Raw genomic sequence first — 26,319 nt, 5'->3', positions numbered from 1 at the left:
TTGAGATATCACAGGCTTTCTGCTGTAAGGCAATTCAATATCTTCAATATGCATGGTTTTCCCATCGTTTACCCTGTATAATGTTGTAACAAAGAAAAACCTGAAGGAGACTTGCAAAAACTTGGTTTGTTAGAGTTTATGAAGTCTCAATAGGAAGACCGTATTTTTGCAATTTTCATTGCAATCTAGGCACTAGCAAAATAGCTGCAAAGCAGGGTTTTTTGGTAATTTTGTTTTATTAACTAACTACTTCTTTTTAACACATGATCCAGTTTCTTAGCATTTGTGATTCTTTCTCCTGTCCCTGTTCTGTTTTTTCCTTGCTTCTTGTGCAGCCATTGCCCTGAGCCTGAGGATTATAGTGTTCCTTCAGATGATTGGTAAGCTCTAAAAATCATTTAGCTTCTGCTGTTTCTTGAAGATTCAGGTTTAAAAATACTGAGCAGTATATTTAGAGATGGAACTGAATGTGAGATATGTTACTGCTCAGAAGTTAATTCAGCATTGAATTCACACAGACTGACCATCTTACACAAAGTTATGCCGTTCAAATTCTGTGGCATTAGGTTGCATACTCTGGAATAGAATCTCTTGGTGAATCCCTGAAATATAGTGCAGTCGCTATACTGACAGTCTTGGTGCAATTCAGAACTACTTATTGGAGAGAAAGTTTTGTCTTTTATTATATATCTGGTACTATGTTAACTTTAATCACACTTTTCTACTGGTAGTCAGTAATATGTTAGTAATAATCAATACTATGTTTAGAAAAAATCCATATTTGAGAGTGAAAAATATGTGATGTTATTGTTGCTATTTTACTTCCTCCAGATAGTTTTAGAATATTAGCACTGCATAGTTCTTAACTGGAACTGAGATTAGAGCACCCGAATACACTTGGGACTAACATTAATGTCTTAATGAGGACCTCAGGAAAGAAAAGTCCTGGCTTCCTTTCTGCTGTCATCTACATGAGCCTTGTGCTTCTTCATCATACTTTCTTACACTAAATATTTGCAATACCATTCAAAATAAACTCAGATACATCACAGAAAAAAAAAGTTGTTTACAGTCTTTAAATTATCTTTATTTTATTTGTTGAAAGTCACAACAAGACTTGGAACACAAAATTGGAACGTGTTGTCATCTTTTGTTGAAAACATTTGAAGGAAAAAAATCATGACTAAATTAGAATTAATAATTCTTTGTTTAGATAGAAAAAAAAAAAAAAACAAAGCCAGAAAATTTCCTCCTGCAACACATAAAATGTAGAACACAGGCATAACCCAGAATCTTACCTGACCTGAATATCATTTGATGTAGAAGGAAAATGTTTCCTAAAGATACATAAGTTTACTTAACTGCATACAAGGAATTTCATTAAAACAAGGCAGTGCTTACATGAAATGAAGCATGCTTGCTTATAAACCATTAATGAAAAAAGACTGGTTTTGAATAAATATTTATTCACATAAATATCTTTATGAAGACATCTGAAATGGATAAACTGATATTCGAACAGTGGTTTTTAAAAAAAATGAATCCAAACCTTATAGGCAAAGAATATATTAGAAATACTTAAAAAAATTATATTTGAAATTTCTTGGTGTGTAAATCTAATGCAATTAATAAAATCTCTTTGTGCCAGTAACATTTCTAGCCCTAACATGACTAATATACTACATCCCAAATCTTCTGTATCTTTTTTTTGTATTAGAAAGAATTGATTTCTGCTTCGTTAAAACTTACACCTGCAAATATTTTTCTGTATTTTAGCACTGAGAATCCAGAAAATTTATATCAGAAAGCTTTAAGCAAACAAAGCTTAAAGCTTAGACTCTGAACAAATATAATGTGTCTGAAGATGTTAGTATTTGACACCTCAAGATCTATTTGCTTTACATTCAGAAAAGAAGTCTTGGTGAAGAAGCATACTTCAAATCTTTTGCTATAATTACAAAGTTAGAAAAAGTACTCCTTACATGGCGGTACAGAGGAGATTCTGCACATTGTATTTCTCCACAGTAGTTACTGCAGGACTAAAACAGCTCACTATTGGTTTTACTTAGAGAATCTTTAGACTGCCTTTGTGTCTTTGGTTATTCTTCAACTTAAATCACCAAATATATTTATTCTTTGTAAGATTATGTAATCCAAAGTAAATGAGAAAAAAGTTCCTTCAACTGGATTCACATTTCAGCAGTTTTTATTTTACTAAATTCAAAGTCATCTAGATTGTCTTAATACTTAGGCTGTAGTATTAAGACTGTAGCTGTAGTCAGCTGCAGTAACAAATGTTCCTAGAAGTATCTACATATTTGAGCTCTCACATTCAGCCAGAATATTTGTGCAATTTGGGAGATGCTAGTGTATGACTTCTCCAGAACCATCTCCTCCTTGCATCTCTTAAGTCCATACTTCACCACTGTTGTTATGTCTTCCTTATCTTTCCATTTCATATGTTCCTTTTTGATCATAAGCAATAAAAAGCAAATTCTCTGCATGCAGACTTTTCTGATGTCTGAACTCATTTGTTTACCTCTTTCAGATTCCAGACTTGCTTTTCTACAGACATTAGAAACTTACCCTAAAAATGCTAATTTCTTGATGAACTGTGATCTCTTTGGGCCTGTATATTTATTGTGCCCCTTTTATAATCTCATTCTAGAGACCAGAAGACAAGAAGCCTCAGTTTTACATTGTGGATATATTTTTACTTCATCCTTCATTACCTAAATTCTGCAGAAAAACTTTGCTGGATTTAAGCGTATTTGTATAAACCAAGGTTTCTTTAAATTAAACAAACTTTGGAAATGTGAGACAAGTAACTTTTCAATTCTTTTTCTCACAATACATGATTGCAGCCTTTATTGTAGCAGTTATAGCCCAAAACTTGTGTTTGGATGATTTGTATATAAACTGTTAAAATCATGCTAAGAGTGATCTGTTTTTTACTCAATTATTTCTAGGCAAGGCCCACAAAATGTAGAAGAAAAGACATTTAGTGACGTATCATTACTGGATAATCTTCAGAACAACCATGTAAGTTAAATAGAATCAATTGTCATCAACTATTCTACTTATATGTCTCTTTACCCCTCTTTTGACTAAATAATTTTAAATAATTTCCACTTTTAACATTTTGAAGTGCCTGATATATTCATCTTTAAAGCAGTCTGATCTTGCAACATTTTCCATGTGATTTTTGTTTGCTACGTCTTTCTAAAAGTTCTCAAGAAGTGTTGTCAAATACAGTACTAGACAAAAGTAGAAGAGACTATTTTTTAGTAAAAATTACAACATCTCAAGAGACTTCTGTGAATAAAGTAAAATTCTTTCAATACATCATTCATACTTACCTTCCCTAAAAAGTAATTATTTGAACTGTTCCATGTTTCTGGTTATCTAATTTTGATTGTTATGGTAGCAAATGCCACTAAATTTTATTTATATAACCAGTATGTAAGTAGAGCAGTATATAAGTAAGTATGTGCATGCTGAAATTAGCTTACAGATAGTATTTAAAGAAAAGAGGTACCTTTCATTAAATTTTTCTGGGCTATTATTTGTCTATATCTATTATTACATTTTGGTTGTTTATTGCTTAAATGATGAATCACACTGTGACCTATTTTTTTTCTTAGCCAACTGCACCTATAATATGTGAGTTCTTGACAATGATGGCAGTGTGTCATACAGCAGTTCCAGAAAGAGAAGGTGATAAAATTATATATCAAGCAGCATCTCCAGGTGAGACTCAAATAATTCAGTGAACATATTCTGTCAACTCAACAAGCAAATTTTACTCAGTTTATTGTTTTTGAAGAATCTTCCAAAATTAAAAAACCCCAGACTTATCCCTCAAAAACTAATTGGTATCAGCTAAAATCAGTTATTTAAAAAAAGATTTAGACTTTTTAAAATTTTCATTAGAAAATACATTTGAATGTTACATGGATTATGTAAGGGCAAAGAATCAGTAACTATACAGCACTGCTATGGTGTTGTCAGATTGCTGTGGAGTTCTAAAGGAAGTGCTCAGAAGTAAATAAAATCAAATCAGGACACAAATTGATGTCCTTGCTCATTCTAGAAGCCTATTCTGTACTTGGTAACCATGATACTGATTTAAAACAGAGACTGTGTAATCAAAACAGAAATATTTCTAATAGGATAGAAGTTGTGATAAATTCTATTAAAGACTGAGAAAAGTTTATTGTGCAAAAGGTCTATTTCAAGCCTATTGTGGTTCATAGACAGTTTTTTAATTCAGGAAATGATTAAGCAAGGCAGAATGATTAAAATATGCTCAGCCCTGCTGAGCTAATATATTACAATTTATGATGGGAAAAATTACCTCAAGTGTAGAGGTTCTTCCTGGGCTCTCCAGCTTCTAGGTGGCTGGCTCTGTGAATCCTGGCCTTCAACAACTAAAAGAAAAGGGCAGAGGTAGTGCCATAAATAAAGTTCACCGGGTCATGGCACTGTTTCATTCGGCATTGCAAGCAGACTCCATTCTGACATCCTGAGCCACTTGGAGACAGCTGATGACTGTTGCAGATGTGGTTGCTGATTTCTTGAGTCTACACATTGAAGTTATCTGTTATTTACAGCAATGACTTACCACTCTTCTCTTCCAAACCAGAACTTAAACAAAAAGCATTGAACATTGTCCAGTAACCTGGGGAAGGTGCTAACCTAGGTGCTTTGGAGAGGGTGCTCTCATTACTGAGCTGAGAGGTGTGTTCCTTTCAGGGCTTATTTTCTCTAAACTGTTAACTCATTTCATCAGTTTTCACAGCAGAAACAAAGAGTTCTTTCCAGCACCACATTTAATCTTAAAATCCATAAAGGAAAAAGGAAGTGAAAAGTAGAAAAGCCCGGATTGTGTTGATTAAATCATGATTAACAGTTTTCTTGTACATCTGTAAAATAACTATTGAACTTGCTGCAGATGAAGGAGCATTGGTCAGAGCAGCCAGGAATCTTCGTTTTGTATTCACTGGAAGGACACCTGACTCAGTAATCATTGAGTCTGTAAGTACTTTGGAATAACATTATAATTTACTGCATTTGCTTGTGTTTTAGTTTAAATAATCTGAATAACTGCATTATGATACATTAGTATTGATATGTTGTTTGATTGGTTTTGTTCTTTTGCTTGACTTTTTTTTTTGAATTCTTACCCTCTGGTTTGTTTTTTTTATTCTTCAGTTGGGACAGGAAGAGAGATATGAACTGCTAAATGTCCTGGAATTTACAAGGTAAATTTGTACTTGGTGTCTTTTTATGAAAATACTTAGACACTTCTCTCATGGATAAAAATGCTTACATTTTTTATATTTTTCCAGGTAAAGTATGCAGGTTATGTAGCCTCTATCTGTGTAATATGTAAAGGCACTATAGACAGACCAGAGTACATGATTAAGATTACACTGCCTGGTTTACTGTAAAAATTTTAGGAGGCTCTTTTTTTTCTTGTTGTCTACATTATGACTTATATTTTTCACTTTTGCCTTTGCTCAAAGATTAAAAAAACTTTGATATCAAAACTTAAAAAAATCTGTGGAAAATAATATAGGAAAGTGTTCCAACTTCTAAATGTATTTCTGAAAACCCTGACACCATATGATATATCAAAAAATAAGTGTATTTATCATTGCTGCTAAAATAAATTTTGCATTTGACCTTAAATATACTTGTATCATTACGGCTTGTTTAAGTACTCTAGACTGAGATTCAGTATCTTCTGAGCAGCATCGCTGCAGTAGTTGACCAGTTGGCTTACTTGGGATATGAATTTATCACATCTTTTGCTTTCAGTAAAAATTTTATGGTAAAATTCTTGGAGTTATAAATGTACTCATAAGAAAGGTGGATGCAGTTTCGATTCTTATCCAGAGCTGTTTATGTTGTATCTGTGCATGCTGCCTGTGTTCTAAATGTTTGTGTAGGCCTATTGCTTACTTTGGCACAGGATAAGGAAGACATTTGCATGTAGAGGAAGTTCCTTTTCTTCTTAAAATGATTACTCATTATTGTACCTGTGGGAAGTGATTGTTGTTTTCCTTCCTGTTGTATTATATTTCCCTTAAGCTTAGCTAAAAACAAAACAAAACCAATAAAAAAACAAAAAAGGAGAAAAAATAAAACAATCCAACGCATGAATGACAGACTGAAGATAAATTGTGTGAAATCAGAGTTAGTTGCCTATATTTATAGTAATAGCAATAATAGTATGAAACAGTGAAAGAAACTAATTTTTATAGTTTTTAATGTATTTTTACGTCTTTTTGCAATTAATGGGGTTTCTTATATTGTAGGGGACATAGGTGAATTTTTTTAGATTTGTGTCATGATTTCATTTTTTTTTTTCAGGCATTGCTTGCATTTTATTTTTCTTGTAAGGTAGCAAGTTTGTAGAGCAAAGTGCATTGCTGTTAATTTGACTTCTGTGAAAGTTCATACTGTGTTTCTGGAGTAGAGTGCAGGATTGCTACTTTGTTTCTGGTTTTGATCTATGTCTTGATTTCATTGATTTTTTAAAAACTTCTGCATAAGTCTAAAATTGTAATTTAAATTGTGATACTTTATGGAGGTGCGAGAATTGCTTTTAAATCTCAGCCTTCGGAGGCATAAGATTTTTGGTGGATACTGATCCCAGAATTTTGTTAAGTATTCAGTTTTTATAGATGTTTTTGATATTCTGCAGTATTTAGCTGTGCTTGGAATTGACTTGTTGGAAGCACTAGAGGTCACCCGTGTTCCACAGCAAGAGAAATTTTGGCTCCAAAACAACACTATTTGTGTGGGTAGGAGCATGTACCTTCAGAGAAGTAATCTGTTTTGAATAAACTGTTAAGAGTTTGCAGGTGTTCCAAGTTTTTCCCAGAAAAAATGCCAATAAATTCCTCACCAATTAAGACTCTTCTGCAAGTAGAGTGCAATAGCATCAAGATTTGATAGGACAGTCTTACAGAGAAGCATCTTACAGAAGTAGAATTTGTAGGAATACTTAGTGGACTTGTCACTTCTGATATTCTCTTTTTTCAGTGATTACACTTGTGCCTGTGAAAAGAGAGTATTTTCCTGTATTTACAGTATTTACCTGTAATTCATGCCTTGATTAGTCTCTCCTGTGTAATTGGTTTCATGAGTAATCCACATTTTCTTAGCTGTTGTGCTGGGCAGACAGAAGGCATCCTAGAGCATTTGGGGCCTTACCTCCTCTCATCCATTCAGAAAGCTCCAGAAGACACTGATTTTTTGACTTTACTTCTAAAAGTAAAAAAAGAGTGAGTGGCTGACAGAAGAGGCACCAAAACCTCTGTAGCAGTGTTTGTTTTCTGTGGTTGTTTAATCCTAAGTCAGGTGGTAGAGTAACTGGACCTACCAAGAGCTTCTTGGCAAATCTTGTGGCTTAGGGAAGTATTTCTGTCTCTTTAAGATGCTTCTGTCTATTTATAATTCCACTGCAGCTCCTTGGGAATTACCAGCTATTCTGCGTCTTAGTAACAGCCCAAGGGGTTACCCAGCCTGCAGGTCCATAGGGATCCCAACAGTGGGTTTGCAGGATTCCATAGCACACAAGGACATGGGGGCTCTTTTACCTACTTTTTAATTGCACATTATTAAAAATTACTGTTAGCAAAGGAATGTATACAAGCACACCCCTTGGGGGTGTGCTTGGGGATGAGGATGAGGATGATTTGCTTGGGGCTGACTCTTAGACAGGCTCTGTGTTGGGGTTGACTCTCTGGTAAGTCATTTGTGTGGGGCACAGACATAAGGAAATGCAGGACACAACCACATTCAACAATCAGTAGATGCTTCTAATTTCTGTATTTCACTTGGGACTGCCAGTACATGATGGTGGGTTCTTTTCTCCAAGACAAATTTTTATTTTTCCAGATTTTTGTCAATTCCTAATTTCTCCCTTTTCCAGACAAAAAATTCTAGATAAGTTTTGTGCATATTGATGGTATCTCAGGATGCCTCCAATTTATAGGCTTCCAGGCATTTTCTCTGTCACTATTTAAGCAAACATTTTCTGTTCAGTATTTTTCCCATTGTAACCAGGTCATCTTTATGGCTGCTCACGTTGCTTCTATAGAGAACAAGCAGAACAAAACAGTGGTGTCACAATTACAATTATTTGCAGTAGTGCAATTTAGTGGCTTACTGTAGTTCACCAGGAAAAGGAAATAAAACTGTCAGTGCCGTAAAAAGGTTTTTAAGAAGTTAGAAGTCCTTGACAGTAGCTGTTGTTCATTAGTTTTATTGCAGTTTTACTAAGAAAATCTATGTCAGTGAAGATTCAATGTCTGTCTGTATAGCTAAAATTCAGAATGCTACAGGAAGTCATTGGTTATTCTTTGATACATCTTCAGTAGAATAATATTCAACTCCATACAGGACTTCAAGGTTGCAATCTTCTGGTATTGCAAGACAAATACAAAACTGCTGAATTTTTACCTGTCAAGGGTAAATAGATCAAATTATTGTTTTATACATCCCCTCACCTACTGTAATTCCTTCACTATTTCTGAATTGAACATTCTGGCAAGTGTAATGAATTCAAGTAGCAGAAGCTAGATAGTCTTGGCTGGAATCAATGTGGATCTGAGACATGCTTTTATTTTAGGCAGCTTAACTGTAGTTTAGATGATCCTTATTTCTCCAGTGTTGTCTAAGTAGATTCACAACTGGACACTGTCTAAAGCTTTTTGGAATTCTACTTATCGGAGGTTTAGAGGTGAAATGGAAAAGAAGTTGCAGCAGTTAATGGCTTTGTATGGGCTTTTGTGCAGTATTCACAGTAACAATGTTATTTAATATTACCTTTCAGAAATTTTTACTTGAAACAGAGTGCACACCCAGGAGAAATTAGAAAATGTTTTCCTGAAGACACTCTTCAGCCTGTGACTTCATCTATAATTATAAATTTCTCTCCTTCACCTATGTCCACATTCCAATTACAGGATGTTTTCCATGGGAGTCTGAACTTCAGGAACCATTTATACAATAATGCTCCTTGATGATGTATAAATGGGATCCTGTTCCAGCTGGAACCAAAATTGTTAAAGGACCATTTATTTCCATCTCTGTTTTACTGTGAATTGTTCTATGAGAAGTGTTTTGCTCCCTAAATAGTTTCTGTAGATTTATTTATAAAGTTGAAGTTTGAAAGACTTATGATATAAATACACGTCTTGACAGGACATGATCTTGCACCTAAAGAATGCTTGTTGGCAAACCTCAAAGGGAAGAAGACAGAAAACAGACCGTGACAGTCTTCTCCATGTTTCCTTCCAATTTCTACCTCAGTTATGAGGACAAAAAGAGAAAATAACTTGGATTTTATTAACAACTGAGAGCCAGAGAGTACTTAAAATTAGTCCAGCCCGTTTCCAGCTCTTAGCATACTGAAAACTTTGCATGATAAATGAAACTCTGGGATAACAGTAATAGGATTGCAGCACAGTACAGTGTATGAGTGATTCTGGCTGGCTGGGAAGGAAGGAAGAAAAACCTGAAACAGTCCATGATACAATATCTATTTATGATATTCACAATAAGTGCTTTGTGCTTTAAGGTGCTTTTTTGTCATACAGTATTTAGATGAAGGTGACAATTCTTAATATCCTTTTAATGGGAAAAAGGCCTACAGAAGTATGCACAGAAAAATAGCATTCATTTTAATTGGTGTGCACTAAAACTGTTTTCCATCCCAGTCAGCTGAGAGCATAATTCAGAATTGATAGCACTGACTTTTATTCTTTGTGTAACGTAAGATATATATTGATATTATTAGTTAAAATATTGGTAAATGCTTATATTTATGAACCACCTTATATAGAGAATTTATTTCTCTTTCAGCACTAGGAAGAGAATGTCAGTAATAGTTCGCACACCATCAGGGAAATTAAGACTCTACTGCAAAGGAGCTGTGAGTTTTATTCTTTTTTTACTGTAACAAAGAATATATCCTACCAATAAAAATACAAAAGCAAAAGATTGTAATAACTGCAGTCAAAACATTGAAAATGTAGGGGAAGTAATGTTGATGTTCCTCTTTCAATTTACATTGTTTTGCTATGTAGTTGTTCAATGTGATGAACTGGTTAATATCCTTTCTTACTAACTGCCTATGAAGGTATGACAGCCCTGTTCATCCTACTCTTTGTACTGGACTAATACCTTTATGTTTCCTAATAATAATTGCTTTCTTCTGTACTCCCTAGAAAATGGATGAACAAGTATTAATTACTTGCTGGAGTAGCTGGGCACGGATCATTAGATAGAGATAGTAATGTAGCAGAACTGGCTAGATGGGAGTGTTAGCCAGCCATTGATATTACACAGAAGTCAACTTTCCCAAAGCAAGACCTGTAGACGGTATCCTTATCATAATGCTGGGGGAATGGAGAGTTGCTCATTAGTTCTCAGGCTGTATGTCGAGTCAAGTTTGAGGAGGAAGGAGGTGAAATCCAGTTCCAGAATGGTTTAAGGAAAGGAAGTTTTTAAATATAAATGTCCATTTCTGGTCATCTCTAGGGAAAAAAAAAACCAAACCTGTTGTTAATATTCCATGTATTAAGCTGGCTACAAAAAATCTGAGAATGACAGTTATGAAGCACCGATTTTGCTTTGTGGGCAGCATTATGGCACATTTCAAAATAAGGGGAAGTAACATCCAAAAATGTAGAAGAAAAACACTGCATTATAGCAGACTTTGTAAATTTAGAAAATCTGAGGATTAAGAAGTCCTTTAACTTTTGAAATAAGATTATGTCTATTACTTTTTGATGCTTAAATAATACATTTCCATTTTTCAGCCTTTTTCCTACATGATTTGTATTGTCTACCCAAAACAGAAATCCTTTTTCTATTAAAGTGTTCTGAACTATATTTATTTCTTTTGTAGGATACTGTAATTTATGACCGTCTTGCTGAAAGTTCAAAATACAAAGAAATTACCTTAAAACATCTAGAGCAGTTTGCTACAGAAGGTGAGTGATATTATTCATTATAAAAATAAATATTAAATTCAGTTACTGCTCAAATTCCCGTTTTTTAAATTTTGTCTTGCTGTAGTGTTTTACTCATGTTATGTTTGAAATTTCTGTTTTAGCAATGTCTCCTTAAGAAAAGTCTTCTTCTTCCCAAGCAATTTTAATAATAAGTTCATGCTTTAAAAAACCCTAAAAAACAAGCCACACACCCACAGAGTATACAGTAGAATCTTTTAACCAAAACATATTTTTCCAGAGAGCAAACACATAGCACATTGTTTCTGTGAAGATCTCATTTCCCATGGCTGCTTTCATGTCCCATACCCAGTGATGCTGTAGGGATGGGCACACAGGAAGAAGTAGCCAAAGTAAAGATTGTTGGAAATTATGAGTGTAGTGCTTTTAAGGTAGCTTTCAGCTGTATTGTTTCTGTCACCAGTCCAAATAAGGGGGATTTCCAGTGTCCATATGATTTGTTTTGGTGTCTGCAGTTTTAATAATCGCTTTTACAAAACAGTTGCAGGAGGTGGGGAACCTCTCTGTGAGGGTTTGTGAAGTAGGAATAGTAAGTAAAATTTAAAAGACTGTGAAATTAAGATGATTGATACAAGCAGCCAGTTATTTATTTAATTGTATTAGATTTCACAGTACAGATGTGATGAGAAAAGCAGAATGTAGAAACGTTTCTGCATAGCTCCTAGATGTTCCATGCCGTTCCCCCTTAGTATCTCAAGAGGATTATAGTGTTGTACTGTGCAGTGTCACAGTATTACAATTTATCAGTGAGTTGGTAGAGAGGAGTTGGAAGCAGAATCATAAGAGTTATGGGTGTCTGAACTGCAGAGTTTCTACTTCTTTGTTTTTCTAATACACTGCTACTAGAACATTAAAATTATCTTCAATGTGACTTAAAAATAAACTTACTCTGGGAAGAAAACTAAAAAGCAGTACTTATGTTTTGTTAACTGATCTCTGGCCAGATACTCATGTTATCATGAAAGGTCATTTTTTTGTCATGCATATGACTTCTCTAGGTTTTGTCTTCTGGTTTATCATGGAATTCAGAGTTTTGGCTAGTGTATTAAGCAGCTTCAGTCTCTTAGTTCTACCAGTGACAGCAGAAACAAGTCACAGATCTGTTTCTATTGTTAGTTTTTCATATCAACATCTCTGCAGGAAGTATTTGTTTGGTCTTAAAGAATCTTAAGGTAAAAAAGTTAGAATAAATTTTACAATGAAGTTGAAAGCAGAACTATACTCAAAAAAATTTGACTGAGGGTATAGCCCAAACCCTCAGACACACTCTGGGGTTCTAGAAAGGCTTAACCAGAGTTAGCCTAGAAAAAGTTACTTTGGGTCATAAGGTATATATTTGGTTACACAAAAGACCAAATTAGATCACTGTCTTCTATCCTATGTGAATTGATGTGGAAATTTCAACCCAGTTCTTAATTACCATTCTCATTACATCAGTAGTACAACTCCTTAACAGTCAAGTTGAACCAAATAAATCAACATAAAAAGTGAAAAATTCCATCTGTCTTTAGAATGACGGTACATACAATAGGATTAAGAAGTTTATTCAGATATTTTTTGTATCCTTCTTTTCAACAGATTGAAAAATTTACTGTTGAGAAGAGTGAATTTCTAACTTTTAAAAAGCATAAAATTCAAAGCATAAAAAAAATCACATATCTCTGGAATTGATTAAAAATTTGGTATTTATTTTTACTTCAGATTTAAATTGCAGCCAACTATGTTGCAAAGTTTCTCATGAGTATCCTTTCATGTGGCAGGACAGTATGTCCTTGGCATTTGCTGCCTGCTCTTGGTGTGTTGTTCAAAAATGAAGTGGTTAGCATGGCTGGCATTTATATGTAAGCATTTATTGAGCTGGAGTGTTAATGCCTGCTTGGATAAATAGAAAAATCCTCTGTAATTTTGCTGTGTTGTTCCAGTCTGTTACCAACCAGGCTTAATGATATTTTGTTTTCCACGTATTATTTGGAAGATTCTTTTAAGTCACAATGAAAAGAACCATATTAAAAATTTTTTAAAAAGTATAATTAGGTAGTGATTTAAAAAGAGAAAGCAAATGCCTTGAAAAAACTATTTGCTGACATTCCATACACTTGGATTTCTCTTTTTCATTTTATTGTCTGCAGAAAATATGTTGAAAGCATTGTGGAAATAGTATCACTATTAGTCAGACATAGATTCCTTTCCTCCCCTTCACCTATATTCATTGCTTTGGACCTTGTAAGCATATCCTTATTATGCAGAGAAAAAAAATCATTTTAGTTGTCAGCCTTGAGTTTATTCTTCTAAGTCTAAATGGTGAGACACTGTGTTCCTAATGCTGTTTAGTTGTCAGAATACCCACATTACACGTGGTTTTTATCCTGAAGATAAAATTATAAGATACTAAAAATTACTAAAAAGATACTAAATTACTCTTACATCTAAGACACATGTATTATTTCATGCCCAACCTCTTATAATTTCAAAATTGCCACTGGTGCTGAGCTGTATGCTCCAGAAACCTGTGACCAAATAAAGGTTACATTTAACCATCTCTGGTTGTGGTGCTGTTTGTCTCCTAGAGCAGAGTGGGCAAGTGACCAAAGGCTGACTACATTCATCCTGCCTGCCCCCTTTTAAATCTACTGGCCTGCAAACTGTGGCTAGTATATAAAGAGTTTTGTCAACTTCATTCTGTAGAAATCTGGTAATATGTGAAAATGAGCTGTTAGAAAATTCACACCTAACTACTTAAATTGAGTGTTAAATGTGTGTTGTCAAAAAATAGATATTTCTTAAAATCATGCCGTCTCAAATTCTTGCTGTAATGCTTTATTCAGATTTTTGCTGAAGGAAAAATCTGTTAATAATATCAACCAGCTCAAAGGCTGGTAAGTAAAATTGCCAAATGGTACATGATGGTTTTATTTTAAGAATTTGGAAAGCTGAAACAATCTGTGAGATGGGAAAGTTAAATGAGGGGATTCAAAGTTGGCTTCTAGATGATAAATTTTGAACTAGAATTCCCTAAGAATATTGAGGAGGGGTGAAAAGGGCAGTTGTAACATTGTGCTGATATATTTTAACTTTACTTCCTTCCAGCATAGCATAGCTACTTTTAAGTTTATAAATCTTTTTCTCAGAAATATGATTTGATTTTACCCTTTAAAAGTTTCTGTGTGCATACTTGTTCAGCTAGTGTTGGGATTTCTTCATTTTTTTTAACAATTTAAACTAAGTCAAATCTTGCATAAAAATTTACTTTTTTTCCAGTGAAATACATCACCTCTGTTACGTTCAGCTTCTTAGAAACTGTTACTCTGTTGAATAAATTTCTATTTATAGTTCATTTTTACTTTATGTATATTTAAAAAGTTCTTCAAGATGTGCAGCAGTAATTTGAAATCAGGCATAAGCATACATAAAATAGAGAATAATTTTAACTTTCAAAAGCTACTCACTGCAGGCATATCAGGGCAGGGACTAAAAAATACTGAATTGTTATCTGCTTTCTCTCTAGGCTTAAGGACTCTGTGTTTTGCTGTGGCTGAGATTTCAGAAAGTGATTATCAAGAATGGTTGGATGTCTATCACCGTGCTTCTACAGCTATACAAAACAGAGTACTCAAACTTGAGGAGAGCTATGAACTAATTGAAAAAGTATGTGCAGCTTGTTGTAGCTTTCTGGGCTTTGGGTTGGTGGGGGGGAGGATGGGGTGGGCAGAGGGATGAGCAGAAGAGTGAGTTCTTAATTATTGTTTTTATTTTCTATACTATGAAAAGTGAATCAATTTTGAGGAATAACAGGTAGAAAAACGAAATCTAGTGATATACTGACAGCTGTGTCAGGTAGTCCTTGCAGTTTAAACAATCAAAATGAAGAAACAATTAATCTGACAAAGTTCTTCCTGCAAGTAGCTACCTTGCTGGAAATTGTGGATTATGGGTTGAACTACTGGAAAGCTTTTTTCTAGAGTTCTTCTAGTGTGTAAAAAACTGTAAGAACAGATAGATTGGAAGGGACTTCAGGAAGTCATATAGACACAAATCCCTGTTTAAAGCCGGGCTAGTTTTGCTTGCCCAACACTTTGATGAAGTTTAGAGTATCCACAAGGAGGGAGTTTTCCCAGCTGCAGCAGGTAATTTTTTTTGATGTTCAACTTAGTCTTTTTTCCTTCTTCAGAATTAAAATTTTTATTGCTACAGAATGTGTCTGGTGCCTCTTGCTCTTTCCCTGTGCAGTATACATTTTGGAGAAGAATGCTGCTCTGCAAGCTTCAGTTAGCAGAAGGAATCCCTCCCTTAGTCTTCTTTTTTCCCATGTTAAACTCATCCTACTCCTTCAGGTGCTCTTAGTATGGTGTGCTCTGAGCCCTAAGCTATTTTTGTGTCCCTCTGTTGCACTTGTTCTACTTTGTCACGCTCTGTTTTACTGAAGGCCTGTAAAGCAAGTTTGTACCCAGAAACAGCATCACAAGAGCAGAGCCTTAAGTTTCTGACAACACTCCTTCTGGAGTAGCCAAGCATGAAGTTAGGACTTCCCTACCCCAACAATAAAAAGGTCCCATGACTATTAAATTTATAAGAAAAAGAAGTGCTTGAGACCAATAGTGCTTGAAGTTTTGATGCTTAAATTTTGGGGGGGTTGTTTTTAGGTTTTCTTCCTCAGAAAGTGTAACACAGATTGATTGACAAAACTGGTTAAAATTCAGAGCCTCACAAATCTGTAGTGTTTAATTCATGAAAAAGAAAGGTGAAGGTATATAGCTTCAGCCACTAATAAACATTTCTGGAGCAGTTTATCTGGATGTGACAAAACATTCTTGAAATGATACTACTTTTTAATGCCATGACAACCTTGCTACCTTTACAAATGTGTGTGTAAGCTGCACAAGTGCTTCCTCAGGGTGTAGTATGCAGGCCATGCTGCTGCCAGGATTGCACAGTATTAGATGTATAATGGTGTCTTTAACATTTACCTAGTTTTAAAGGTATAGTAATAGGAAATATAAAAATGGCTGTATTCACAAAAACTGTGTGGATTTGCTCCATAGGAAGCTAAAATCAAGCATAAAATACTAAGATAAATGTACAGGTGTTTTGAATTTTTTTTTTTTACAAAGGGAAGAGAAATCGTTAAAAGAGAGAAGGCATGGTATTAGCATTCCTGAAGCCTTCAAATCAGAAAGATACTCCTCAGGAAAAGGTAGCTGTTGCTGCACAAGCTACTGAGCTACTGAGAAAGTAATTGGTTGAAATTTGAGTGGTCACACTGTTCAGTTTTGTCAAGCCACACAGATATCTAAGTTAAAGCTTATGGAATAAAGTGGAAGTTCTTTATTTGTTATGGAATAAAGTGGAAGTTCTTTATTTGTTATGGAATAAAGTGGAAGTTCTTTATTTGTTGATACCAAATCTGATTAATGGTTTAGACTGCATTAATCTTGTTGTAAATACAGAGAGTTAAATAAAATAAATGGAACATTGAAATTGAATTTAAGTCAAAAAACCCTGTATGTATGAAATATTTTATGTTCACAGAATCTTCAGCTGCTCGGAGCAACAGCAATTGAAGATAAACTACAAGACAAAGTGCCTGAAACCATAGAGACACTCATGAAAGCAGACATAAAAATCTGGATACTTACTGGGGACAAACAAGAGACTGCCATTAATATTGGTACTATATTTGTATTTACTTTATTTCTTTGTTATGGGTTTAAAAATAATAGCAGTTGATGCAGTAAAATTTCTTTCAGAGTGGAAAGTTGTCTTGTAAAAAATAATATTATATGTCACTCCAGAATTTGAATGTGAACTTAGTCAGTGATAGGAGGAGGATACGAAATGCTGGATTCTGCCTCTGTTAAAATTCTAAGAGCAAGAAAAAGTTACGTTAGAGAGGAGGCAAAAAAATAGGAAATTGTACTTTTTTATAGAATATGAAATGAATTCAAAAGAATATATTGACTTTTGACAATGAGGGGGAATATTATTAAGATAATGTGAGTATTTTTAGTTTCCCTTCTCTATTTTTGCTTCTTTCCAAGAAAGGTGAACTAAAGTACTATAACGTTTTAACAATGGAGGGTTTTTCTTTCTTTTTATTATGAAGGATGGTAAAAAAGACTGATTTCAACAATGATAAATCTGTATCTTTAAAAAGTTATACATGAAAGCTGTTTTTAACATTTAATATTCTTTGCATGTGACCACATCAGCACTTACTGCTGTAGTGTAGATGTATGTCCAAAATAAAGCCTTACTTTAGTCATATATATCCTTTTTATTGGATGCTATTATTTATAATCTTAAAGAACTCTCCATATGCACACAATACAATTGATTTAAGGTTATTTTTCTTAGTACCTTCAGGTTTGAGGCAATACACATAATAGCAATATTTCCACTTTATTAAGAATGGTGATACATATTTTTGACTAGGCAGGCTACATCATCAGCACAGAAAATGCATCCTGTTTATGCATCAAAGAATAAAAGAAAGAATGAAAAGCTATATATGTGCAAGTTTTGAAGGAAAGGCAAGTTGCATTCTAAAAATTTACAAGGCTTAGAGAGATCTGTTTGTTGTTTTCTGTAACTCTCTTTGAAGCACCTCTGAATAAGGCAGAACAGCTGCAAGTTGCAGCAAGGGAAATTCTAACTGTTCTGACTTGTATATGTATGTACTTATATAAAATGTAGTAGAATTTCTTTTTTATCATTTATTTCAGCTAGGAAAATCTTATTTTTAATTCTGTCTGTAGATTTATTGCAGGAAAAAATGCTTTGTTATAACGGATTTTGTGAAACTGATTTTTAAAAACAAAATCTTTTCGAACAGGTCATTCTTGCAAACTTTTGAGAAAGAACATGGGACTAATTGTTATAAATGAAGGCTCTCTTGATGTAAGTAAAATCTTTTAAGTTCTCAGTTAATGAAACATTATTTTATTGCTTAAAATATCCAGACATCATGGTGAGGTTGCTGTAATAACAAAAAATAAGTTGGAGTGGCTGTTTATCTAGACAGACATAGAAAATTCTGTCAAAACCATGGTTTGGGGGCATGCTGTTTATGTTTGTCTTGGAGGGTTGCTTTCTTAATTTTAGTACTCCATGCTTGGAAGACTGTATGATCTTTGTGACAGAATGTTACTGAATAACTGGAAAACAGTCTACACCTTCTGAAATCACAGTGCAGCTACTACACAAAGGAACTTCACAACTATCAGCAAACAGATTCCATGTAGTAGACTTCATCCATGCAGCTCAAAGCCAGGAGTTTCACATTATACAAGCATTACAGATTAACCACTTCTAGTGTGGTGATTCAAAAGTTGAATAAATATCTATCAAGCAATCTATTTTTATAGTAAATTTATATAAACATAGAATAAGAATAAATGGTAGTAGCTCCAATGATTACTGCAGTGTACTCTCTATTTCAAACTGGAATGTCTAGATTGTATAGAGATTGAGAGAACCTTTCCTTACATGGCCAAAGTACAGAGTACATGGAGATGCAGTATCTTATGCCAGCTGAATTTGTACATGCAAGCTGGTCACTTGCAAATCTGGTTTTGGTGATAACATGCATAATGTTTTTTTCAGCAGCAGGTGAATGTAGTCTGAGAGGCAGTTCAAGAAACAGAGTAAACTAGCTCCATGCAAATATTTTAAGAGACTATTTATGAAGTTTTCTGCCTCACGTGATGGTGTGCATTTTACTGTTTGACAAATGTATATCTTGTGTCCTACCCTTTGCTTGTGGTTGGAATGACAAGTCAGTCTCTATTTCTAGAGTGACTCGTTACCTTGAGTAAATTACCTTGAAAGTTTTAATAGAGGAGTGGGTCATGTCTCAGGAAATGAAGAGAGGGATGGATTGCTGTGATTGCAGAATGCTGAGTCAGTGCAGCTGCAAAGGTGGATCAATTCCTCTTTCCTTTCTGCGTACCAATAACAGTTGGCAAAAGACTGTAGTACTTTGTTGGAATATTGTCTGTTAAGGAAATCACATAGAATGACACTTTGGCTTTTGAGCCAGGTCCACCTCTTGTACTGGGACTCTATGCACCCATGAGGGTGGCTGGACAATCCAGTTTCCTCATTGTGAGAGGAACTGAGCAGCCAGGAAAGCTTGGAGAAGATAATCCCAGTGTTGTGGCACTTGTGTATTTGGGATCTTTGATGGGAGTTGCTCTGTGGCAGTCCTCTCCTCCTCGTCTGTAAAGTACAGCCTCTTGGCTATAAAAAGATGTTGATAGGTTCAGTGGAGTCAGGGAAGGTTGGCTTTTCTTGATCTGCATACTCTTCTGAAAAACGCTGAAACCTTGCACTGAGAACAGTGGCATTAAGTGAATGTTTCTTCTCCTTGCTGTTAAAATAGTAGTGTCCATTGCATACCAGTGGCTTTTGCTAAAACACAGCTTGCTCAAATCTAACCCCTTTATGGACATGCAGAGTCCCCTGTCTCAAAGACATGGAAAAAAAAGATATAACAAAACAAATACCTCATCAATTTGGTCATTGTTTCGATTTAAGCATGCAGGACAGAGGAAGTTAGAATTAAATGTATTTGTTCAGACTATATCCCAGCTCTGTGAACATACAAAGAATATGCTAAAATAAAAGATCCTCTAATTTGAACAGATACTCTTGTTCATGAAATAATAAGAAAAATATCTCAACCCCACGCACCTCCCCAGTCCGCAGTAGACATTAGCTGGTATAGAACTGAAATTATTTAGGTATCTCAACCCTTTAGAATGTTATTTGTTTTGGGGCGAAATCTAAATGGCAGAGACCATTTACTCCTGGATTATGGGGATTTCACTACATAGAAGAAACAGTAGATGGGAGGAATATGACTTTTCATGTGTTTTTTAAACTTTGATAGAAATTAAATAATCCGCAGAGATGAGACAAATTGATACTTCCTTTATGTTGCAATATTTCTTAATTAGAGAAGATGCTCTAGAATATGGTTACAGAAACTATTGTCATTTTAAAGATTTTCTAGCATGTAATTTTAAACAGTGGAACTTCATTTCTGTCACAGTTTCTAGCAGGTGAGAGCCAGGAAACAAGTGCAGAATTCCACAACAGGCTAATCTCATTTTAGATAAACCAATGAATCTTTTGAAGGCCAGTAGAAGCAAAATAGTCAAAAACCATTAACAACAATGTGTGGAACTGGAAGGAGTAAGTTGGGTTGAAAAGGCAAAGCAGTATCTTTTAATTTCATTTCAGAGGAGTTTGAGATTTTTAGTTAGTTCAGTGTTCTGTTTTTAGGTGGTTACACCAAATTTGGTTTATGTATGCCTGACATCACTGAAAACACAATTATTTGGTTGGTAAACTTGTAAAAAAAATGGGAAGATGTTGTCATAGGATGTCACTAGCTTCCAAAGTTAATATTTTACAAGCAGAAGAGTTTTTTTTCATCTTCCTTTCTCCTCTAAAATACTTTTTACTTTTGGGCTGTGAAGCAGGAAACAGGAGAAAAGTGTGTTGTAGGTCTGTAAAGATCTTTCAAATGGAAAGAAGGGCAACAAGCAATATTTTTTGTCCCTTATGACACTCCATGGTAGAACTGCACTGTAGCTAACTAGATGTCACTGACCTTCCCAAAGGAGACTACTGCATGAATAAATCTGTATGAATGTATTGTCTACTGAATGTAATCTGAAGCTCTCAGTACTAGATCACAAAATAGTGACTTCTCTAGGTATGATTCAAACTGTCATTAGCAATTGAAAAATACAAAATATGTTCCTTTATATAACAGGTACTTTGTGTTATAATTGTTAAATTATGTTAAAATATTTAATGTAATAGAACTATCAATTATAATGCCTGTATTTATATCATTAATTATCTGTGTTTCCTTTTTTCTAAACATTTAGGAACATTTTGTATAATAGCAAATTCTAGTATCTCTATATATGTGACTCATCTTTTGTATTATTATATCAGTTTTCTGTATACCTGTGTCTTCTGGCAAATATTTATGCAACTACTGTTATTGTTCAAAGATCATTGAAGGTTCCACCTCAACTTATACACTTCTTTTTTGGCAGAGTGAAAGAGCAATCCTACACAACATCATAGTGCAATATTGCAAATATACTTTTTGCTTTATAATATTTGGTAGCAGAATCAAAAGGCAGCTTCCTCAAAAACCAAAGTGCTAGTGTTTATTATCACTGAAAATTTGGATTTAAGAATATTAAGAAGCAAAAATAACGGACCCCGTTTTTTTTGTGCAACAGGGAACAAGAGAGACACTTAGCCATCATTGCAGTACTCTTGGTGATGCTTTAAGGAAGGAAAATGATTTTGCTCTCATCATTGATGGTAAATCTCTGAAGTATGCTTTGACATTTGGAGTAAGACAGTATTTCCTGGATTTGGCTTTGTCATGTAAAGCTGTTATTTGTTGCAGGTAAGGTTTACGTTATTCTCTCTCCATGCTATTTTTGTTAACATATAAAAATAAAGAAACTGGAGTTATGAAATACAGTCATTCAAGTGAAATATCACTGTAGAGCAGTCTGCAACAAAGCATAATTGTCAGAGTCACTCAGATTGCCTATTTCCAGGAGCATGATTTGTAGTCCATTGAGGGTAGCCTCAATAAGGTTGAGACACTAATCTTGACCTTGAATTGGTATTACCGTTAACCCCAGGTTTTAGCATATCTAGAGTCACCTGTAGATCTTTCTCCACTGCTTTTCTGTAAGATGTGGATTACACTGTATAAGAAGTGCTCAAAAATGTTGAAGGTACTACTCCGGGTGATTTTTGTTACCTGAAGCTGGTGGAAATGCCTTTTTAAGCATTATTATGCCTGATTATTATAGGCTTTGTTTATACTATGGACCCTTTAATCCTTTCTTGTAAATATCAACTATTACAGCTAGAAACTTCCATTGTTCCATTAAAATAAGTCAGATTCATCTGAAAAATCTGTTCAAAATGGAACTATTTTTCTACTTTGCAAAAGGACACAGAAAAAGAAGTATTATTACAATATCCAAATAATCACCGTGTTTCTAGTCTTTCCATACCTTCTGAAAAGCAATGTCATGCTGCCAAGGGATTTTTTTAATTAATGTTTTTGTGGTTAAGCTTTGTAGCCATGCTTCAGCTTGAAACAGTTTGAATTTCAAACTAAGGTTTTACTGTCTTCTAAACTGACAAGTCACTCTGAACAGTTTGTACTGTGCATAAACACCTTCCTAATGGCAGTAGTCTTTCTGACAGATAAGTTGGAATATTGTGCTTGTCCTACTAGGTTGAGTTTGCTCAATACAGTAACAAGCAGGAGATGCATGTAGAACTGATCTTTTAAAGCTATATTTCTTTTTCTTCTCTTTCCCTGATTACAAAATACGTTTTATGCCATTTGAAGAGATAATTTTTCTGATTTTGTTGAACTGGGGAACCATTGAGGGGTATTCTGTACAGAAATCTGTCTTTTATTGTTGGCATTCTTGTAAAGAAACAGCAAAGTGCAAAATGAAAGTTTCTGTTCTAGTAGTATTCTCCCTGTAATTTATTCATTTTACACTTCCATAATTTACCTAGGTCAGTTGGTTTCAATGCATATCTAGATATATGTCTGACATATTTTGTGGTTGCTTAAAAATCGGCTACAGGTTTAAACTAAAATACTTGCTTGTAACACTCACTGTTTTAATGAGAACCTATTTAATATCCCATGTTTCCCAAAAGTCAAAATTCTGCCAAAATATTTGTTTCTGTTAAATGCTTTGTCTTTAGTACCAAAAAACTTCATTTCCTTGTTTATGAGCTTAAAAATAAAAAGTTTTAAGTGGTAGTTTTCAATTAAGTTAAAAAATATAATACAGACTTAACAAGAATGTAAGCTCCTTCTTCATCCATATAATGACAGTAAACATCAGAAATTCTCATTTGTTCTAAAAGTACAAATTACACCACTTTCTTTTAAGTTTGCAGGCTGCATTGACTTGTGCAGAAGCATTTATTACCAATGGATTCTTCTTAAGACTAGCTGTAGCACAGATGATGCTGACAAATATTCAGTAGACATTTCTCTTAAAAAAAAAAATCTGTATATGTTATTAATTCTAAGCAGATGTTTGGCTTAAAGACTTCAGCAAGCTGAATTCCAACTCTATATTGGCTTCAGAGTAATATATGCAAGAAGAATGTTAAATGGGTTATTCTGGAGTAAAAATGTACAGCTAAGAGTGAGCAAAATGAATGAAAAATATTTTTTACTGGTTTCACCATGAACTTGAGGCAGTAATAGGGCCATCTTCCAGCTGCCCTTATAACATTGTCTAAAAAGGAATTAAGGCACTGTTCCTGAGAAGTTAGAAAGATGAAAAAGAAGTACTTGGGGCAGGAATCTTCAGTAGAAGCTGGCTGTAGCAAGTCTTGGTACAGTTCTCAAAAGCAGAGTTGAAATAAAACACATACCAAAAGATCATAGAAAGATTTTTTTTTTCATATAGGTGGACCACAGAATGTTTCAGAAGGGCTGCTGCCCAGAAGCTTTCAAGCCAGGTTTTCCACAAGGCTGTAGACTCATCTAACACAGCTTTTTTAAAAGTCCAGTAGTTGTGTATATGTTGTGCTGGCCACTGAATAATGTGATTACATAGCCACCTTCAATTTGAAGGCTGTATTATTTTTCATTCCTTTATTTTTTAAAATGCACTTTCAAACAGTTCTCTCTAACACACTTGGTAAGGTGACTTCCTCAACATAGAATCCTCTTTTAGCTTTTAAGTAGTCCAAAGTTCATAAATGCTGGTTTTTATTAATTTTGCTGTGAATGTGCTTTTAACATATACCCTTGAAGGGCAATAACAAGATGACATCGCTCACTAGGATGTTAATTGGCCTGGGTTTATTAGCTTTCCACAGAATATAAAGTGTATTTTGAAATTACATTCATTTGAAAGTCTTGTATTAATAAACCTGTTTGGTTTTTTTATCCCTTAGGGTATCACCACTTCAAAAATCTGAAGTTGTAGAAATGGTTAAAAAACAAGTTAAGGTAGTAACTCTAGCAATTGGTGATGGAGCAAATGATGTTAGTATGATACAAACAGCACATGTTGGTGTTGGTATCAGTGGGAATGAAGGTCTACAGGCTGCTAATTCTTCAGACTACTCAATTGCTCAGGTAAGTCATTACACTGCAAAATACTACAATAAAATATTTTAAAATTTTATTAATATTAGTGTATGTATGTTTTAATTGTACGTTTGTTCATTTTTCTTTTTTTTTTTTTTTTTTTGCAGTTCAAGTATTTGAAGAACTTGCTGTTGGTTCATGGAGCCTGGAATTATAACAGAGTAGCTAAATGCATCTTATATTGTTTCTACAAGAATATAGTCCTTTATATTATCGAGGTAATTTTACAGCACATGAAATGTTACATCTTGAAAGTAAAACCCTTATTTTGAGCTTTTGGCTATGATTTTTTTTTTAATATTTTAACTGTAAATAAATACCTACTAGTACTGAATCTTGAAATTTTTAATAATCTGATTAATCTGATTTTTTTTTACTTTAAAAAAACGCAGTTGTTTAAAAATGCATGGTAAATATTAGTACTAAATGTGTTTCTAATACTGCTAGCTTATTGAAATGCTGTACATGTAACATCATTGCAGTAATTAAGGAGTCCAGTTACAAGTTTGCCTTAAGTTTACCCAGAGATGTGTGTTTTTCATCTCCTTGTGCTGGTGTCAGGGCCTGTGGGTTCAGAGTCTGCAGCCCTTTCAGAGATCTCTGTTGCACTGCTGGGCTGTTGCTGCTCAGAGCAGTGCCCAGGGCTGCTACAGACAGGCTCAGTTCCTCTCTTGGGCATCTTTCACTTGCTGGATGGGGTGATCCTGCATCCTCAGGCTCCTGTTCAAGAGCAGGGATACTTTCCTGAAAGTAGCCAACCTCGTTTTTTCACCTGGGATTTTAAGGAGTGAAATCTTGCAAAAAAATACAGTGGTATGAGAGGATTGTGTTGTAATTAATGAGAGGATTGTGTTGTAATTAATCTACATTTATTGGTAGGTATGGTTAGAACAGAATGTAAAATTGTAGTTTTCACTCCCTTCATCACCACACAGCAACCATAAAATGTTTTAAACATATTTTTAAATAATTTTTTAAAGCTCCTCTCATTCTTCCCATCCTTTTCTTCTGTCAGCTGCTGCATGTTTTATCATCAAAAATACACACACACACACACACACATATATAAATATATATATATATATAGCATTTATAATTGATTCAAACTCTATATTCACAGTGAAACTTTGGGTTAAAAATGTGGAAAAAATTTTTAATTTTTGAAAATCTTGGCCATAAAATAAATTTTATTGAAAGTCTTATGTATTTTGTATGTTAATGGGGTTAACAGATACTCTTTAAATTTTCGTTGTTTCTTTAAATATATTTTCAAATGAGTATCTTAAACTTGCAAAGTAAGTGTTCAGCTTTACTGGAAGAAAAAATGCTTTATTTCTTTAAACCTGATGTAAACATTAGATTAATATTTCGATTTGGATACTTACTTATGTGACCTTAATTGTTGTAATATTTGAAAATACTTTACATTTTTTATGTACAATGTTGTAGCCAAAGGAGTGTACTTTTCTTACCATATTTTAACATTTTCTAAGTTTCCTCTTTTTTCTCTCCTTATTGTGTTATAACTGCAAATAGATTTCTGTGTAAGTAGCTGCAAGTTTGTAGCCTCTTAAGAAAAATATAAAGTAGGAAGCTATAGAAAAAGCAAGTCCACTAAAGATCCTTTATTGTCTAGAAGTGGCAGACTTAGGAGCCTGTATTTCAAAGGCTGTGTATCTACTTACATGATCAGACTTCCAGAAGTACTGATTAGCAGTAGCTCTAGAAGTATTTGAAAAAAACAGTAATAATGTATACTTTGCTTATAGAAAGCATATAAAGGTTGACTTTAGAACATATAAATTTATTTGTCTTAAATTTCTGTCATTGTCACCTGCAAACATATTGTGAATTTTTAACAAATCAGATATAAGTATCCCACTATTTGTATTTTTTGAGAAAGAACGTTAAATGCAGTATACAGAGATCATAGTCCAAAGATCAAAACTTTGATTTTATGAACAGATAGTCTCATCTTCCTGAGCAAATTGAAGGGCAAAGAGATAATTTTGATATGGGCTGTTATGACCCTTTATATATAATACATGCAATCATTTTGCCATATACACCTTCTCTGGAAGACAA

General features: G+C 34.1%; 1 protein-coding gene across 1 annotated transcript in view; it reads left to right on the top strand.

Annotated features, from left to right (window-relative positions):
- ATP8A1 (ATPase phospholipid transporting 8A1) overlaps positions 1-26,319 on the top strand; it is a 100,458-nt gene that overhangs the window by 34,752 nt on the left and 39,387 nt on the right. The window contains exons 15-27 of the mRNA XM_059469861.1: positions 336-380; positions 2,970-3,042; positions 3,645-3,750; positions 4,955-5,037; positions 5,215-5,264; positions 9,880-9,949; positions 10,928-11,012; positions 14,557-14,696; positions 16,578-16,716; positions 17,881-17,945; positions 21,314-21,486; positions 24,039-24,222; positions 24,342-24,452. Of these exons, the coding sequence (XP_059325844.1) occupies positions 336-380; positions 2,970-3,042; positions 3,645-3,750; positions 4,955-5,037; positions 5,215-5,264; positions 9,880-9,949; positions 10,928-11,012; positions 14,557-14,696; positions 16,578-16,716; positions 17,881-17,945; positions 21,314-21,486; positions 24,039-24,222; positions 24,342-24,452 (1,324 nt within the window). The remainder of the gene's footprint in view (positions 1-335; positions 381-2,969; positions 3,043-3,644; positions 3,751-4,954; positions 5,038-5,214; positions 5,265-9,879; positions 9,950-10,927; positions 11,013-14,556; positions 14,697-16,577; positions 16,717-17,880; positions 17,946-21,313; positions 21,487-24,038; positions 24,223-24,341; positions 24,453-26,319) is intronic.

Source organism: Ammospiza nelsoni, chromosome 4, assembly GCF_027579445.1.
Source record: "Ammospiza nelsoni isolate bAmmNel1 chromosome 4, bAmmNel1.pri, whole genome shotgun sequence".
Lineage (NCBI taxonomy): Eukaryota > Metazoa > Chordata > Aves > Passeriformes > Passerellidae > Ammospiza > Ammospiza nelsoni.
This window is presented reverse-complemented; position numbering and strand designations above follow the sequence as displayed.